The 16,213-nt window shown below is 42.2% G+C and overlaps 1 protein-coding gene and 2 long non-coding RNA genes across 3 annotated transcripts; 1 reads left to right on the forward strand and 2 right to left on the reverse strand.

Moving 5' to 3' along the window:
- Positions 1-4,886: 4,886 nt before the first annotated feature.
- Positions 4,887-7,567, reverse strand: LOC135648596 (pentatricopeptide repeat-containing protein At4g14820-like). The gene is made up of 2 exons (XM_065166419.1): positions 6,940-7,567; positions 4,887-6,695 (listed from the first exon to the last, which is right to left on the reverse strand). Exons 1-2 carry the CDS (start codon positions 7,515-7,517, stop codon positions 5,102-5,104), a joined length of 2,172 nt encoding a protein of 723 aa, XP_065022491.1. The 5' UTR covers positions 7,518-7,567; the 3' UTR covers positions 4,887-5,101.
- Positions 7,568-7,965: 398 nt separating this feature from the next.
- Positions 7,966-16,047, forward strand: LOC135648844 (uncharacterized). The gene is made up of 4 exons (XR_010501105.1): positions 7,966-8,217; positions 14,866-14,997; positions 15,069-15,139; positions 15,670-16,047. It is a non-coding gene; the product is annotated as an uncharacterized LOC135648844 (long non-coding RNA).
- Positions 13,648-14,606, reverse strand: LOC108952073 (uncharacterized). The gene is made up of 2 exons (XR_010501106.1): positions 14,264-14,606; positions 13,648-14,196 (listed from the first exon to the last, which is right to left on the reverse strand). It is a non-coding gene; the product is annotated as an uncharacterized LOC108952073 (long non-coding RNA).
- Positions 16,048-16,213: the final 166 nt, after the last annotated feature.

The raw sequence follows: 16,213 nt of genomic DNA on the forward strand, positions 1-16,213 counted from the left end.
ACCATCTTTATACTTCAAATTTACAAGCCTTCTGAGGAGAGAAATTCTATTTCCCACTGTCTTTTTCGCAAAAAGATTTTCTAACCTTTGCCAAACAACATCAGCTCTGGTTTCATCTGAAATATGCTCATGCAAGTTTATATCCATCCATCTTCTAATATAGGCAATAGCTTTTCTATGTTGAACTTCCCATTCTTCATCGTCCATAATAGAAGGTTTATCTTTAACCTTGATAGGCTTATACAAATCTTTGCAATAGAGCAAATCTTCCATCAGACGCCTCCAAGTGGAATAATTTGATGAGTTCAATTTAATCATACCATCTGACTGCTCCATTTCAATCACACAAGAAAACTAGCACCAAACAACCTGATGCTCTGATACCACTTGTTGGGAAGAAACCTGTTAATGCGGAATAATTCTTTCCCTCTTTGTGTATCAAAATAGGTTCCTCATCAAAATACCAACTTGATATCCAAATGAAAATATCAATCAGCACAGCATAAACAATAGAGCAATAAATCAATCACACAGTGAGACCAAATCTTTTTAACGTGGAAAACCCAATGTGGGAAAAACCACGGGACCGTAGTCCACCTCAAACTTCCACTATCAATAATGATGATAACAGGTTTACAGTAGGTCTTCTCTAGAATAACTAGAGGATCAGAATAACATCAAGAACATAGATCTTGGCTCAAGAATACCATATCTTCATCACATAGGTGAATCTCCTCCAAAGAGAATTCTAGGTCTCACAGAGTGGATATCGCAGGAAAGTACCTTAGAGAGGGTAAACCGCAGATCAACACCGTTAGGATTGTAGAGTTTGCTGCAAGGATTCTCCACATAAAATTTGGGCCGAAACTGACAACGTTTGGCCACCGATCGTCAAGCAGAAAACTCAGAAACCTTACTTTCTCTCTCTATTTCTCTCTCCTCTTTTCTCTCTGCACGTCGTCGCTGTTCACTGTGCACGTACGCTGCACCCTGCACGCTGCACGCTGCTCTCCATCTTTTCTGCCTGCCCTAATTTGCCTTACTTCACCTTAATTAGTGATTTGGGCTCAATAGGCCCAATTTGTCCAAGCCCACATATGGGCTAGACCCAACAACTGTTGGGGTAAACAACTTTATGCCGTGGCCTCGAGATCGACGCGACTTGTTCTGGGTCCGAATGGCGGGAATCCCCTTGGAGATTCCTCGGAATAGTAGAGGTCGTCGACCCGTTGGTCAATTTGGCCGGGGAGATGGGTCGTCGTTTCCTCCGGGAAAGGGCTCCCCGCCTGTACGTCCGGCGAGACACGCTTCGTCTTCGTTCCTGCACACAGGTCGGGTCGGAAGCTCGGCCTGACCCCTCCGACGGTCAAGTTAGTGATGTGGAGGAGAGTGCTCTCTCATTTTTTCCTTTTCTTCCGTATCTTAGAACGCGAGGGTATTTATAAGGGGTTTGAGTGTTACCGGATGCACCTGCCCACTGGGAGCAGGGTCGTATCCCTTGATGATGTCTGACATTGCTGTTGGCGTGTCGTGAGGAGGCGAGTCTGAGTGGTCGTTGATGAGCCTCGGTTGGCGTTCCAACCCATGCTGGTCAGGCGTTGTCAGCCCATCAGAGGCGCGGGGCGTCAGCTGATGTCACGGGGGTCTTGTCATAATTATTGCCCTTATCACCTATGATAACGTGGTTATAGCCACAATCGATGGATTGTTCATGGATAGCCTCTGCAGGACACCGCATTCATGTCGGGAAATTGCACGCCAAAGACGACGAGCTCGAAGAGCTCGGTGGAGGCAACAGAACGCTTTCTGTCACAGCAACACGTGGAGTCGCTGCTCTTTAGAGGGTGAGGAAAGATCTCGGAGCGGACCAACGGCGACGAGCTCGACCGATTCGCGGAGGAGCTCGTAAAGGAGGAGGAGTGGAGGAAGAAGGGCCCGATCCCGACGGTGGTGCTAAAGCAAGTGATGACGCCGCGAACGTCGTCGACGACGACCGCGACTACGGTCACCGTTACAACGACTATTTCTACGAGCACGACATCAACATGATGGAGACGGTGGAGTCGAGATAGCTGCTTGTGCATAGACTGTTGTGGGTTCTAAAATGTGTGTTTTCCTTAGTGGAGGGTATGACATGGGAAATCAATTCAAGCTTGAAAATTGTTGGCTAAATTATTAACGCCGGTAGAAATGTGAATTTGGATCTCTCATATTAATTGTGTTTGGAATTCAAGATGGACACTATTTTACCTTCGAACTTATGATTCCCAATTATATGTGATCATCTAAATGATTTTTGGAACATAATGGCTTTCTTTGGAAAAAATCAACATATGATAGCATTAAGAAGCAATCTAAAACCCAAGTATAATCGAGCGTTGGAGTCAAAATAGCACTCGTTTGACCAATGTGATGTAGTTGCATTATTGAAGGGTTTAACCTCTGAACTACAATGAGGCTGACTTCTCACTCGAGTTGATGATGAACACATCACTGAGAGTGAAGTGACAAGACTGGTGCAACTCTAGGTTTGGCAAGACGAGCCACGGCCCACTGCATGAGCGCCAAGGAGTTGCTGGCATCTGGAATGTAGTAGTAACCTTATGCTAAAATAAAGATTCAGTCAGACAATGCTATTACTGTAGGTTAACCTCTTAAAAGAGGTGAAGACAGTGCTATTACTCCCATTGTTAACACAGCTCATGATATGTAATAAAGAATGATGCGGAATTTGCTCAAGAACATTCTTGGTAATTACTTTCTTAACTATATATATATAATGATGTGCAGATGACAATGGGAGGTTGCTGAAGAACTTTCTTGGTAACTTACCTTGAGTCAACTCTGGTCTCTAAGATTCCACAGCTGATACCCACAAGAGTAAGACAAATCTATTTGTGTGATCCAATGCACAAGAAAGGATCTGTACCTCTACTTGTTGGTTTTGTTTCTTCCTATGCTGTGGTAGCATCTCTGGGGATTTGCACTATTGTCCTTGGATGTGTAGTTTAACAGCTTAAGATTTAGTGCCAAAGGCAGGGATAGGGATGAATGCAACCCTTGTCAGTCCCTTCCATAGTGGCTAATCAGAACACTAGTCATTGTTAGATTTTTGATGTTTTTTAAATAATAAGTGTTATATTTTAGTAGTGTCTTGTACAATTGTCTTCGTGTCTTGTACAATTGTCTTCTTTGTCTTCATATACAGACATATTTATTTATGACAAAAAAAATACTTTTAGTCTGTCCCTAGTCAATCTGGTGTCAAGATAGGGGTTAGAAGTTCAAGTCCTACGGTAAGAATCTAGCATGCATATTATATAATGTTTGAACGGAAGGAATAAATTAAAAAAAAAATAATCAAGTTCATTTCTAATTTTCTTTAAGAACTTGTACATGGCAATGAGAATTCATAGTCAATTTGGTGTCAAGTTCTTAAAGAAAATTATTTTTTTGTGTCATACCCGATTGACTATGAATTTAAGAAAAAATATTTTTTCTTAAATATTATTTTTTTGCAATGAGAATTCATCAAAGATTAATGATAACCTTTATCTCATTTTTTTTAACTTGGATATCACGTGCAGACGAAATTCTTCGAGTCAATGTGTACGATCCTAATTATATTTTAAAATAATCATAAAAATACTAGGCATTCATCAAAGAAGCCATCTAATTCAACTCACGATTATTTTTATAAATTTATTATCCTAATCATTCATGTTAAAATTTTATAGAAAAACTATTCCATCCCAATTAAGAATCCATATCTGTCATAAAAGAGAGAACAAAATCAGTAAATAAATATATCATGTCAATCAAAATTCTTAACAAAAAAAATCTCTAATATTTTCTAAAATATTTATCATTATGGAAGGACGATTATAAAAGATCGGTGCGAATACGATTAACAAGATCAGACCCTTCTCTCTACTACCTAAGTCACTTTTAGAATGAACATCAAAAGGATCATTCAGGACTCACGCCGAGTGCTCTAAGCATCATAGGCAGGGCTAAAGGCTCCTGGTGTAAGTCCTGGTCAACCATTTAAAATCCACCACTGACATCATCCATCAAAGCTCAATATCCATACCTGATCTAATATAATAATTTTTTAAATTTTATAATATCAACCTGTCATTTACTCTTACTGATTAGGTGTATATATATTAGACAATCACAAAAACAAAAGGCAAATAAGTGATTAAAAAAAAGTTAAAAGGTCACATTCCTCCTTCGAAGTCAATGTAACGAAGAATTCATATCAATCCAGCTCTAAGTTGCCTCTACAGCACCCGAAGGGTCATTATATTGGACATGGAGTCAAGTCAAAGCTTGACTGAATAAAGAAAAGCCAATCGTTGACCTGCTGGGTCTTCTTATGAAGGTCATCTAAGGTGACTTGCATCTCCAACTTTGATGTAGACTTATGGTGATCCTCAATAATTGCACTGAATGCACAATAATTGCAACTTAGACCAACAAAATGATAGTTATATGTCATTCCTATGTTTGATTCTTCTCCTTAAGAGTTACGACAGAGTACAGCGAAGTCCAATGAGTGAGCCATGGATATGGTCACCATAAATTTACCAAGATAACAGAGCAATCTTATCAGTACTCCCCTCTATCAGAACAATATATCATAATTACTTTAGTTCTATAACATATTCCAAAGGCAGCTTGGAGGAGAAAAGATCATTAGGGGACTCGTAAAGGTTAAGTGAACCAAGCAACACCAGTTGAAATTTATGACATTTTCATGAAAATTGAAGCCCAACATCGACTCGAAAAATTTATTTAGTAGGTCAAGAGACATTCGTAGATATAAAAAAAAGGAGACATTCTTAGATCAATCCTGCTTTTGCATAACAATGAACCATGTATAACACAACAAAAAAAATTCACGTATATGATTTTTTTCAAGTTATTCAAACAAGCGCATACAACGAGATCCGATACTCCTTTGTAGTCATCAGGACTGATCTGATCACCTCTCATGTTTCCACACGTTACAAATGAAGCCCGTAACAATGATTACCATCTAATGTTCATCATAAATTATACATATACAGTGCAATCAAAACTGCGCCCTGGCCAATCACCAAAAGTCTCCACAGGAGCAAACCCCATCTTTGTAGTGGTGGAACCGGGTCCTGTCCCTCAGAACGATCTCTCTCTCAAACACCTTTGATGCCAACTTCATGAAAGTGTGGCAATCGTCGCATACTCTTAAATTCTTTGCAATGTGAATCGAAGAGCCTTTCTTCGAGTCGATGAGCCCCAAAGAAAGAGCCAACTTCTCACTGTGCAACAGAATGGCTTCCCTCTTTTCCTCCTCTTGCAAATCAACCAAAACAGTCGCTGTATCCGGAGAATAGCCCACAAGCTCCAATTCCTTTACAACCTCATCCAGCTTCCCATAAATCTCACTAGATCTTGGATGACACTTATCTCCCATCATGAACTCATGCACATGACCATTTAGTTCAATCCAACTAAATCCTGCCTCCTTAATTACTCCCTTATTCTTCATCAAGTTTCTCACCTCTCTCACATCCTCCCACCTGCTAGCCTTTGCATATATGTTGGACAGGAGCACATAAGCACCATCATGATTTGGGTCAAGCTCTAGTAGCCTCCTTGCCACAAGTTCGCCTAGTTTAACATCACCGTGAATCCTGCATGCTCCTAGCAGTGACCCCCACACCACCACATTTGGGGCAAACGACATTGATTCTATGAACTCGAGTGCTTCTTGAAGAAGTCTAGCACGACCAAGAAGATCCACCATGCAACCATAGTGCTCATGCTTGGGCTCAAGTCTGTAATCTTGGATCATGGACTCAAATATCCTCCGACCCTCATCGACTAAGCCAGCATGGCTACAAGCGTATAACAGGCTGATAAAAGTCACTCCATTAGGCTTTACCCCCTCCGATATCATATGATCAAAGACTGCTAACGCAGACCTCCCATTTCCATGCATCGCAAACCCAGTGATCATGCTTGTCCAGGTAATCACATCCTTAAAGGCTGTCTCATCAAAGATTGTGCGTGCATCAACCAAACTTCCACATTTGGAGTACATGTCAATAAGAGCATTCCTTATCGACAAAATTTGATGAAATCCATTCTTGTCCACAAAGATATGAACCCATTTAGCTTGATCTCTTGCACCCATATTAGCGCAAGCAGAGATGACGCTCAACATGGTGATTTGGTCTGGCTTCACACCTAAGAGGTGCATCTCATTGAACAACTTGAGAGCTTCATTCGGCTGATCACTCTCAGCATACCCTGAGATCATCGCGCTCCAACAGACAAGGTCCTTGTCAGTCATCTGGTCAAAGATACTTCGTGCAACTGCAATTTTGCCGACCTTGGCATACCCAAAGACCATTGCAGTCGATGCCACCAGGTTCTTAGGTGACGTATCATCATACAATCTCTGAGCAGTGTCCATCGATCCGCAATTGGAGTACATGCTAATAAGCGCGCTCTGGAGATGGGCATCAATTGAGAGGTTAGATTCCACAATGTACGAGTGCACTGCCCCACCGGATGTCAAATTTCTAGTCCGCGCACATGCCGAAAGGATGGTAGCGAGGATCACTCGATCAGGGATTACGCCAGAGCTCTTCATCTCATCAAACAGCTGCAGGGCTTCATTGTAACATCCACTCTGACAATAGCTGCCGGTCGGTTTCAGAAAGCATATGAGGCAATTCAGTAATTAATTTATCTACAAAGCCAAGACGATGCATCTGTTTCAGGCCTTAATTCTAAGCCAGGAAATTTGGAGAAAAGAAAAGGGGCTATCTGCAATCGATGCATGTAAAGATTTTAAATGCTATTTAAGAAGAATGCAAGGAATTATCCATATTTTGCGCTTTTGATGAATCTGTATATGAGAAAGAAAGGAGTCAAGTTAGCTACCCATCGAGCATGACGCCCCAGGCGACGAGGTCTCGATGATGCATTCGGTCGAACACCATGCGACCTTCCGCGGCCCGCCCGAGCGCCGTGTACGCTCCCACCACCGCCGTCTGGATGAACGGGTCCGCATCGAGCCCCGTCTTGGCCGCGAGCCCATGGACCTCTCGGGCCACCACGCCGGCCACTCCCCGGGCCCTCGCCGCCGCTCGCAGCACCGTTGGGAAGCTGAAGCGGTCGAGGGCGAGTCCGGCTCGGCGGAGGCGGCCGTACGCGACGAGCGTCCGGCGGGGGTCGGCGGCACGGGAGAGGGCACGGAGGGCGCGGTTGGCGAGGCGGAAGTCGGGGCTGGGCGAGTGAAGGAGGACGGAGAGGGCGTAGTCGAGGGAAGAAGGCGACGAGGCGAGGGGGAGGGCGAGAAGCCTGGAAAGGAATGGGGCGGAGATGTCGAGGCCAGAGCGTAGGATTTGGGCGTGGATTTGCTTGAAGTGGGGAACGGTGGTGGCGGTGAGGATGCGGTGGTTCAATGAGGGTGGTGGCGGGAGCGCGGCGGCGAGAGGTTTAAGGGTCGCAGTCTCCATATCCTGTAAGAACGGCCACGAGATGGCAGGGAAGCGACGAAAGGAAGACGGTCGAGTTAAAGCACAAAGGCTTAAAGGCGGATCCGGGCGCCGGCCCGTTATTTTTCGGATTCCTTAATGCCCCGTTATGTTGTTTATAACACCCGAAATTTCGGATAGTGAGAACTCCCGTATTACCAGAAACCTTTCCTAATTCCGGACACCAAATGTGTTACGTCGACAAGAAGCTAGATAACAAATCATATGTCGCCACGAAGACAATCTAGTCGACGTGGACTCGTATTAGGAGAGCTTTCGCGTGGAAGCGTGTCTGATAGTCTCACAGGGATAAGAACCGCGCACTCTCTCTGTACAGAATTACGAATATGTCCTCGTCCTCGATGATTTTTTGCTAATTTAGATAAATGGCATCCATTCATAACTTCGCTTGAAAACACATCGACCGTCCGATATATATTTTATATATAATATATATTTTCTCTGCTACCCAATTCTTGTCTACGAGCGTTTCGACTTTCGGCTGTCGTCGTCATCGAGGAAACGGTGGATATCAATCTCGGTCGATGACTCTTATGGCGGCTTCGAGGCCTCCGACGAGAACTCCGGCGATTTTCTGAAGTCCCTGGATTGAGTTCCTTCTCGGTCGAGCGCCATGGCGGCTCCCTTCTTCTCCTCCCCTTTCCAGCCCTACGTCTACCAGGTGGGTCTCCCGCCCTCCATCCTGTGCCCTTTCCGTTCATTGTTCGTATTAGGGTTTCTGTTCGCATTTCTTCTAGGGATCTGACATCGATCTGGAGGCGCCGCCTTGAAAATTTTGGAGATCTTGATCGTATTTGGTTTTATTTGCGTGAATGGGGATGGAAAATTGCACCCTTTTTGGAAAGTCAAAATTAGTCGTGTTTGCTAATGAACTCGAGATTCACCTTCCGTGTTCTGATTAATCTAGTGTTCTGTTTTTGGTGTCAATCCTTGTTCCTTAGTGCCTCACTCAATATATGTATTGCGATATATCATACCACTAAAATGGTCAACTCAGTATGATCTGTATTAAATTCCGTGAGAGTATGGAGAATCTTCTTTTAGACTATGTTGATTAGTTATAGGCAAACCATAAGTTGGTCATGTTATTCTTTGCCACAAAAAGATGCTGATGCATTAAGCAAACTGATAGTTTGAGCTTAATAGGTGGATCTTACCTATTGATTTTGATTGTGCACATTAATATTTGTTCTACAACAGTGATTTTTATTGTGCACATTAATATTTGCCGAATTTCATGAGTAAATCTAGGATGAGCTGAGATGTCCTAGTACAGTAGATTTTTCCTTTAGGTTATTATTTTCTGTCAAGCTTCTTCCTTGCTGTGGAATCATTTCAAAGACTTCTCCGTCTTTGCTGCCTGGGTTCCTGTTAACTTAAGCCCTTTTTAGGAAATTTATGCAAGAAAATCCTTTAGTTCTTGCTTTGTAAAAAGCACTATCAAATAATTCCCTGCCACTTTATCGACAAATATAAGTCCTCTGCATGTCAAACTGCACAGATGATCATAACGGAAGTCAGTTATCTTGATGATAAAAATGTTTAAAATGATAATGTCACTAAACTTATGCACGCAAACCCCCATCCGTCGCCCCCCATCCCACTCACCCACACAACCTTGAGCCATAAACCCTACTTCGTGCATAACCGCCACCTCCTCTGCAGCTGCACAGGACCGACGCTTCCTTTGTCGCCGAAGGACGGATCCGAAGGCCTAGCTTTCATGTGCAATTCCCTCCACAGCCACTGCTTTCATGTGCAACTACTTCCATCGTCGAGGGAGAGGACCGTAGCTTCCTCTGCCCACGACGTCACCGTCTGCAGCTTCCACTGCCGTCGTCCATAGCTTCCTTCGTCCCTGCCATCACCATCATTCAAAAGTTCCTCCATCACCTCCATCCTCTCCTTTCCCACTTTTCACCGTCGGTATTTTTTCTCTCCTTTAACTACTATTAACAGTTTATTAAATACTGTTAACAGTAGATTGTTAATCACTGTTATCATATAATAGTCCTTATTTAGATTTTAGCACTACTAATCTCTATTTATTTAGAACTGTTATTAGGGTTTTAGGATTAATAACAAGTGTACAAAGCAATTCAAAAGATTCATCAAAAATTCAAGAAAGGATCGAAATAAATTATAAACTTTTCATGGCATCAAATATCTTATAACATATATTGGCGGATAAAATCTGGACTAGAGAGGGTTTTTCTTTTCTCCCTCATGATACGTAAAATAAAGGTTTCGTAGCAACCAAAAGAAACACAATTTTTAGAAGAACATAATAGAAAACGACGCGAAAATCTTCCTCCGAGCTAAAAACGAGCAAAAACATCTGCTTTTCCTTTTCCTGAAACAACCAAACGGATAAAGCTGAGATTATCTGCCGAATTTCGCGGATTAATATCAAATCCGACTGGATTCCGTGCGCTTAAGCAGCACAGAGTAAATAAACGCAAGAAAAACCCTAAATCCTTTGCAGGACAGGATGACAAAACACGAACCAAAACAAAAAAGAACAATCATCGAAGCACTTGGCCCCAACGGAGAGAAGCGATCGCCGGAAAATCAGCAAATCAATGCGTCGCCTTCTTTGATCGGTTTAGAACGCACCGGGATTTCTTCTGCGCGAGGAATGGGGAGGATTTCGTGGAAGAGACGGAGTCACGACGACGTAGATTTATCTCTCCCCGAAACCTCCCATGGTCCTCTTAGGACCTACAAAAGAGAAACCGGGTTAGAGAAAGCGCCTCTCTCGGGATTCACAAGCAAACATTCCAGGAAACATTTCATAAACAATGCAAATTATAAATAGACTTTACAAGCTCAGAACAGTTGCACAACAAAGGGTCAAAATGGTCCATTACAGACCGAAAATCTCTCACACGTGTCCACATGGCACAACCTTTATTTACAAGCCTAAAGAGACCACCAAACCTATTAAAATAGGACTATTAAGCCTTTGGCCGTCCCTCTATATACTGTGCAAAGCATAAACAACTAGAAAGACACGGATATACATAAGCATTACATCAAACATCATGTTTCGAAGTTTGTCCGTGACATTCTCCCCCACTCATCCTTTCGACGTCCTCGTCGAAGCCTTTGTGGACACTGCAACTCCTCACCTATGCTGAATCTTCAATCTTCCGCTCTAGCTGCAATGCGCCTCTTGGCTCCCAGCTGCTCTCCGCTGCTATAGTTGAGTAATCGAACTTCTGATCCGCTATGCTGTTTCAACTCGCCAATGACTTTGACTCTGGTGTGGGGTTGGCTGAGTTGTGTTGATCCTTGTTGATTCCTGCGAATCTCCATATGAAGAAAAAAATACCATCCTTACTGTGCGCCAGTCTCTCAAATGCCTCATGTTGCTCGAACTGGGTGGATGCTTGTTGGAGCTTTAACGAGCATCGCCTCGCAAACTTTCCAAGTTTTGGGTCCTTCCTCCACAAAATTTGCTCATCGACTCTTCTTTTAGTAAGTTGTCACTTCCAAGTAGATTCGCATCACTTCCGCTTTCGATTGGCATTCTATTGGGAAATGAGGCGGATACTCTACTCTCAGTAGCACTGATCACCATTGGTGAGGATTTGACAACTATTGTCTTCCATTATCTTCGATGGGTCTTTGAACCTGTGCAGAGCTCCTCTGCTGGATAGATAAGAGAATTGGGGTACTCAGTTTCGCCCATTCTCTTAAGAGTTGAGAAGGCAAAGATTACTTGACTTCGCCCGCCTCCTCGAGGTTGTACTCCATGCATCAAGCTGGTTACTAGCTTTAACGTCGCTTGGGCACTCGCTTTAACCCAGGCACCAGACACCTCAGGCAAGCGCCCGGTTGAAACAAAGTAATCGAATTAGAATATTAAGTCTGGTTCAGTTGAACAGTAAATTACTTGGTTCGATTAAACTAAGCTACATAATGTTACTAAACTTACGCACGCAAACCCCCATCCATGCATGGGAGTTGCAGTCTGTCTATCCATCGAACAAGAGGAACTGTTCGGAGAACACAAAGGTGTTGAAACAAGTGTTCGAAAGGGGCGAGAAAGCGACGATGAGTCTAGAGGGACTCAGTTACCCAAAACCAAGAGTCGATTAGAATGGATGTGGACTCGGAGGAGTGCCACAACGCCGCATAGGCGGATCTACCGATCACAAAGAAATGGATATAGATGCGAGATAACATATAGTAATGTCATGGGCATGGCAACGCCATGGTACCACAAAGGCAGGACTTCTGTGGAGTCATCGATCACTTGCTCTCAGGGAGAGAGAGCATTGGTCGTGGAAGGGGCCAAGGAGGTGGAGAATGCAGAGGCAAACTCCAAGTACCGAGATAAGGCAGAAGGGCAGAGGCCAATGAATTTCGTAAGACCGGTGTCAACGAGCTTCTTATAAAGATAGCAGAAAGTAGAGGACTTCGAGTCGATGCGAGAGACCAAAGAACGAAGCAGACAGTACGCAATGTTGTGCCTTTGTTACTCACAGGAGTAGGTGACAGAAATGATGAAGAAGGCGGTACAATCCCAGAGGCGACCAAAACTATTAGAGACTTACTCTTTTTGGGCAAAACTTCTTGCATTCTAGAAGTTCGATGGCAATGAGAAGGCGAATCACAATAGCTAATTCAACGCAATGAATGCAAACACTTTGAGTGCTTCGGAAGTGTGAGCAAAGAGTAGATGAAGGCTAGTAACCAGCTCGATGCATGAAGTACAACCTTTGAGGAGGTATTCGAAGTCGAGTAACATTTATCGTCTCAACCTTTAAGAAATTGGGCGACATCGAATACCACAATTCTCTTATTTATCCAGTACAAGAGCTTTGCACATGTTCAAAGACCCTTCGAAAGAACCTAATGGAAGACAATAGTTGACAAATCCTCACCAATGGTGATCGATATTACTAAGAGTAGACTGTCCGCTTCATTTTTCAATAGAATGTCAATCTAAAATGGAAGTGATGCAAACATATTTGAAAGCGACAACTAAACGTAAGAAAAATCGATGGACAAATTATATGGAGGAAGGGCCCCAAAAACTTCAAAGTTTGTCAGGCAATACTCGTTAAAGCTCTAATAGGCATCCACTCAGTTCAAGTGACATGAGGCGTTTGAAAAACTGGCGCATAAGATGGAAAGTCTTTTCCCTCGTCTGAAGGATCCGTAGGAACCAACAAAGATCAGCATAACTCAGTTAACCCCACACCAGAGTCAAAGTAATTGGGAAGTTGAAGCAACATGACGAATAAAAGTTCAAATACTCAACAATAGTGCCGAAGAGCAGTTGGGAGCCAAAAGGCGCGTTGCAACTAGAGCAAAAAATTGAAGACTCAGCAAATATGCAGTGTCTGCAAACGCTTCGACAAGGACATCGAAGGAATAAGTTGGGGAGATTATCACAGACAAAACTATAAATGAGGTATTGGATATAATACTCATGTATGTCCATGTCTTTTGATTTTTTTTATACTTTGCACAATATGTAGAGGGCTAGCAGTAGGCTTAGCAGCCTCATTTTGGTTAGTCTATAGTGGACTATCTTGGACTATTTGTTGTGTGACCGTTCAAAGCTTACAAAGTCTATATTTGTAATTTACATTGACTATCATGTGTTTATTGAAATAATTACTTGTGAATGCCGAGTGGAATGTTTTCTCTATCCATCGTCTCTTTTGTAGGTCCTTAAGGGACTATATGAGATTTCGGAGAGGTTGACCCTTGGCAGACGAACACGCAAAGGTACGTCTAAACAAAATAGAGACGGACAAGGATAACCCTAAATAAATAGGAAGAAAAACTGAATCAAACAATAAGACCCCGTTGAATAGACTTAAGGAACAGTGAATTGGACCAAACCGTCCAAAAAATTAGACGACCCAAGTGTCAGTTCAAGCTTAGACTAACAAATACCCACTGCTACATACCGATCCCATCAAAATTCTAGTCCTTTAAATGTAATATGAAGAACCGCCAAAGCCCCAGGCCATTGATCGAACCAATGCATCACTAGTCGGGCCACAAATGTAACGTAAATCCGTTTAGAACCATGGGAAATTGTTAATCATTAAAATAACAGAAAAAATACTAATAGAGAATATTCATCTTCCCATCATATAAAAGAATAGCCCGATTGATCATCCAACATAATAATAAACGAACCCTGAAAGAAAAGTTAAGAACAAAGAGATGAACAGCGATAGACAACACATGTATCTAAAGGAAATCAAGGAATCAAGAGCGACGGTCGGAGAAAGGAGGCAATGCAAATAAAGATGTAAAATTGGAGGAAGATGAAGAGGGAAGGCGGAGATGGGAACTGACTTCGAGGGAGGAGGTCGGTCGAGAAAGTCCGTGGCCGGGAGAGAGCGTGTGCCAGTCGCAGTTTTTGAAGCCGCGACAATAGTGGAGCAGCCCAGATGCGGAACCGATGAGGACGAGCTCTACCGGAGCGGTGGCGGCGGAGGGGAATCCTGAAGCACTTCGGACTCGGGAGGATGAGGGTTGTGTGGGTCGGGTCTGGTTTCTTTTTGCTTCCATTTGTTTGTTGTCGAGCGTGACCGCCCGATGCAACCACGAGATCTCCATGTTGTGTGGCCAGGATTTCAGTTACCGGATGCGTAGCATCACTTACAACCTGTATAAAGCTTTAGTACCCTTTTCCCCAAAACACGTTTTTAATGTCAACATCATGCCATACTCACGTTGCTTCTGCACTCGTATGGGAAGTAGTAAAAGGGTCTGCTACCAACCTGTCGAATAACTGTAACAAAAAAGCGACAGCCATTTGGTGAAATCAAATTTTTGGAAATTAGTTTTGTAATTAAATTTTACCTTTGTACTTCGATGCCGATCTTAACTGTCACAATAGCTTGAGTACAGATATAATCAGATGCTCACAATGTACCAATACCATACTGCAAACACGTAACTCGTCACACCAGTCTTTAGATATATCAAAAAGTGCTAGCGCAAGTGAACAGGATTGCGATTCACGATTGATCACGAGGAGAATTCATCACTTCTATTTTGTAGGTTAAAATGCAAATCAACACTAAATGTAACAATAGTATGTTAAAAGCAAACACATTCCGCAGTGATACTGAATGCCAACACTGATCAAACTGTGTCACAGGGCATACATAGGCCACTGTGATTCATAATTTAAGCTGAATCTTCATAAACATGCTTCGGTTACCTTCCGCACAAGCCATGATTCTGAATACATAGCAGCTAATTCATTTTATGGTGGCAGCTAATACATAGCAGCTAATTCATAAACTGATCTTCTATCTGAATTATACAGGCTGGAGATATGCTTGTGGAGATCGGTAGTGGATGATCGTGCCACCATTTCTGTGATACTATTTCTGTTCTCATTACGATTTAGTAGTCAAGTATGCCAACCGTCGTAGCTCTCTGCCAAGATCAGAATATTGTAAGATTTTTTCTATGTTTGCTTTCTAGTAATACTTCAAAATAATGTGAAACTCAAGTCCTTCATGTCAGGTTGTAGCTAAGCTTGTGGGCTGCTGCTATTATAGGGACGTGGTGCAATCTCCTCACTGTCGTTTATGTCGGTGAGAAACTATTCCTTTCTTTAACTGCTTCAAGACATTAATTTTGTCTCATTTGTTTTGTCTGGTTTTGTATTTCATGTATGATGATGTAGGGAAATGCTTATTCAGTAATAAGGAAAATAAGAAACATATGAATTTTGGTTTTCTACTGCATATAATATGTGAGGATACTCATTTTCAGTTTTTTAATATATAAAATAAATCATTGACTTAAAATACTGATTGAGCCGTATGTATCAATCGGTGTTTACCGGTTTGAAGAAATGTCCATTGATTTCTAACTTTCTAGTATATGATGTCGATATAATCCCTGTGTTCCGATACTATACCAGTCTTCTATGATAAATAAATCATTTATCTAAACAAATTGGAATACAGTGAAAATATACAACCATTGATGTTCTACAATGAGTAATTCTATGAGCAAAATTGTTCACAAGAATTGCCGAAGCAGATTAAACAGAAACAATTTAACTAAATGAAGAAAGCTTGTTATATCCTTAATGCTATATAGTGTCTAATTGGTGCAGGATTTGTTTGCTCTCAGACGCTGCCAATACTGTATGAGAAATATGAAGATCAAATTGATGACTTTCTATATAACCTCCTCGGGCAGTTCCAGAATCACTATAGCAAGCTGGATGTGAGTGTGCTGAGTAAACTATCCAAGGGAAATCCCAGATCAAAGAAGAATGACTAGAGTCCATCCTTCTTTGGTTCATCTTGTCTTTTATTGTGTGATCGACATGCTGTATTGCTGTCAAATAAAGATGAAAACCTCCGCCACTATTGTGAACACAACAGCAGCAATTCTGTGCATAGTCTTTTTGCCACTGAATGCAGTTTTCTGATATCCCAACTGGTTGTCAAGCAATTATGCAAACAGAGCATGATGTTCTTTAGGTCAATTCCGATGCATTCTAAATGTTTCTTTGAGCATTCTTTGTTGATGCTTAATCTCAATGATCAAAGTTTGGAGGTTTTTGGTTTCTAAATTAATACTCTTTTTTATCATAAAAACCAGCACTGCCCTCTGCTTGCCTGTGATCTGACAAAAGCCTTAACAAACACAAT

This window comes from Musa acuminata, chromosome BXJ3-9, assembly GCF_036884655.1.
Source record: "Musa acuminata AAA Group cultivar baxijiao chromosome BXJ3-9, Cavendish_Baxijiao_AAA, whole genome shotgun sequence".
Lineage (NCBI taxonomy): Eukaryota > Viridiplantae > Streptophyta > Magnoliopsida > Zingiberales > Musaceae > Musa > Musa acuminata.

Excerpts from the sequence above, each read along its gene's own strand:
- LOC135648596 (XM_065166419.1), bottom strand. The coding sequence starts at position 7,517 with ATGGAGACTGCGACCCTTAAACCTCTCGCCGCCGCGCTCCCGCCACCA. Across the intron at positions 6,696-6,939 it reads TGGGGCGTCATGCTCGATGG|CTATTGTCAGAGTGGATGTT; the intron begins GTAGCTAACTTG and ends ACCGACCGGCAG.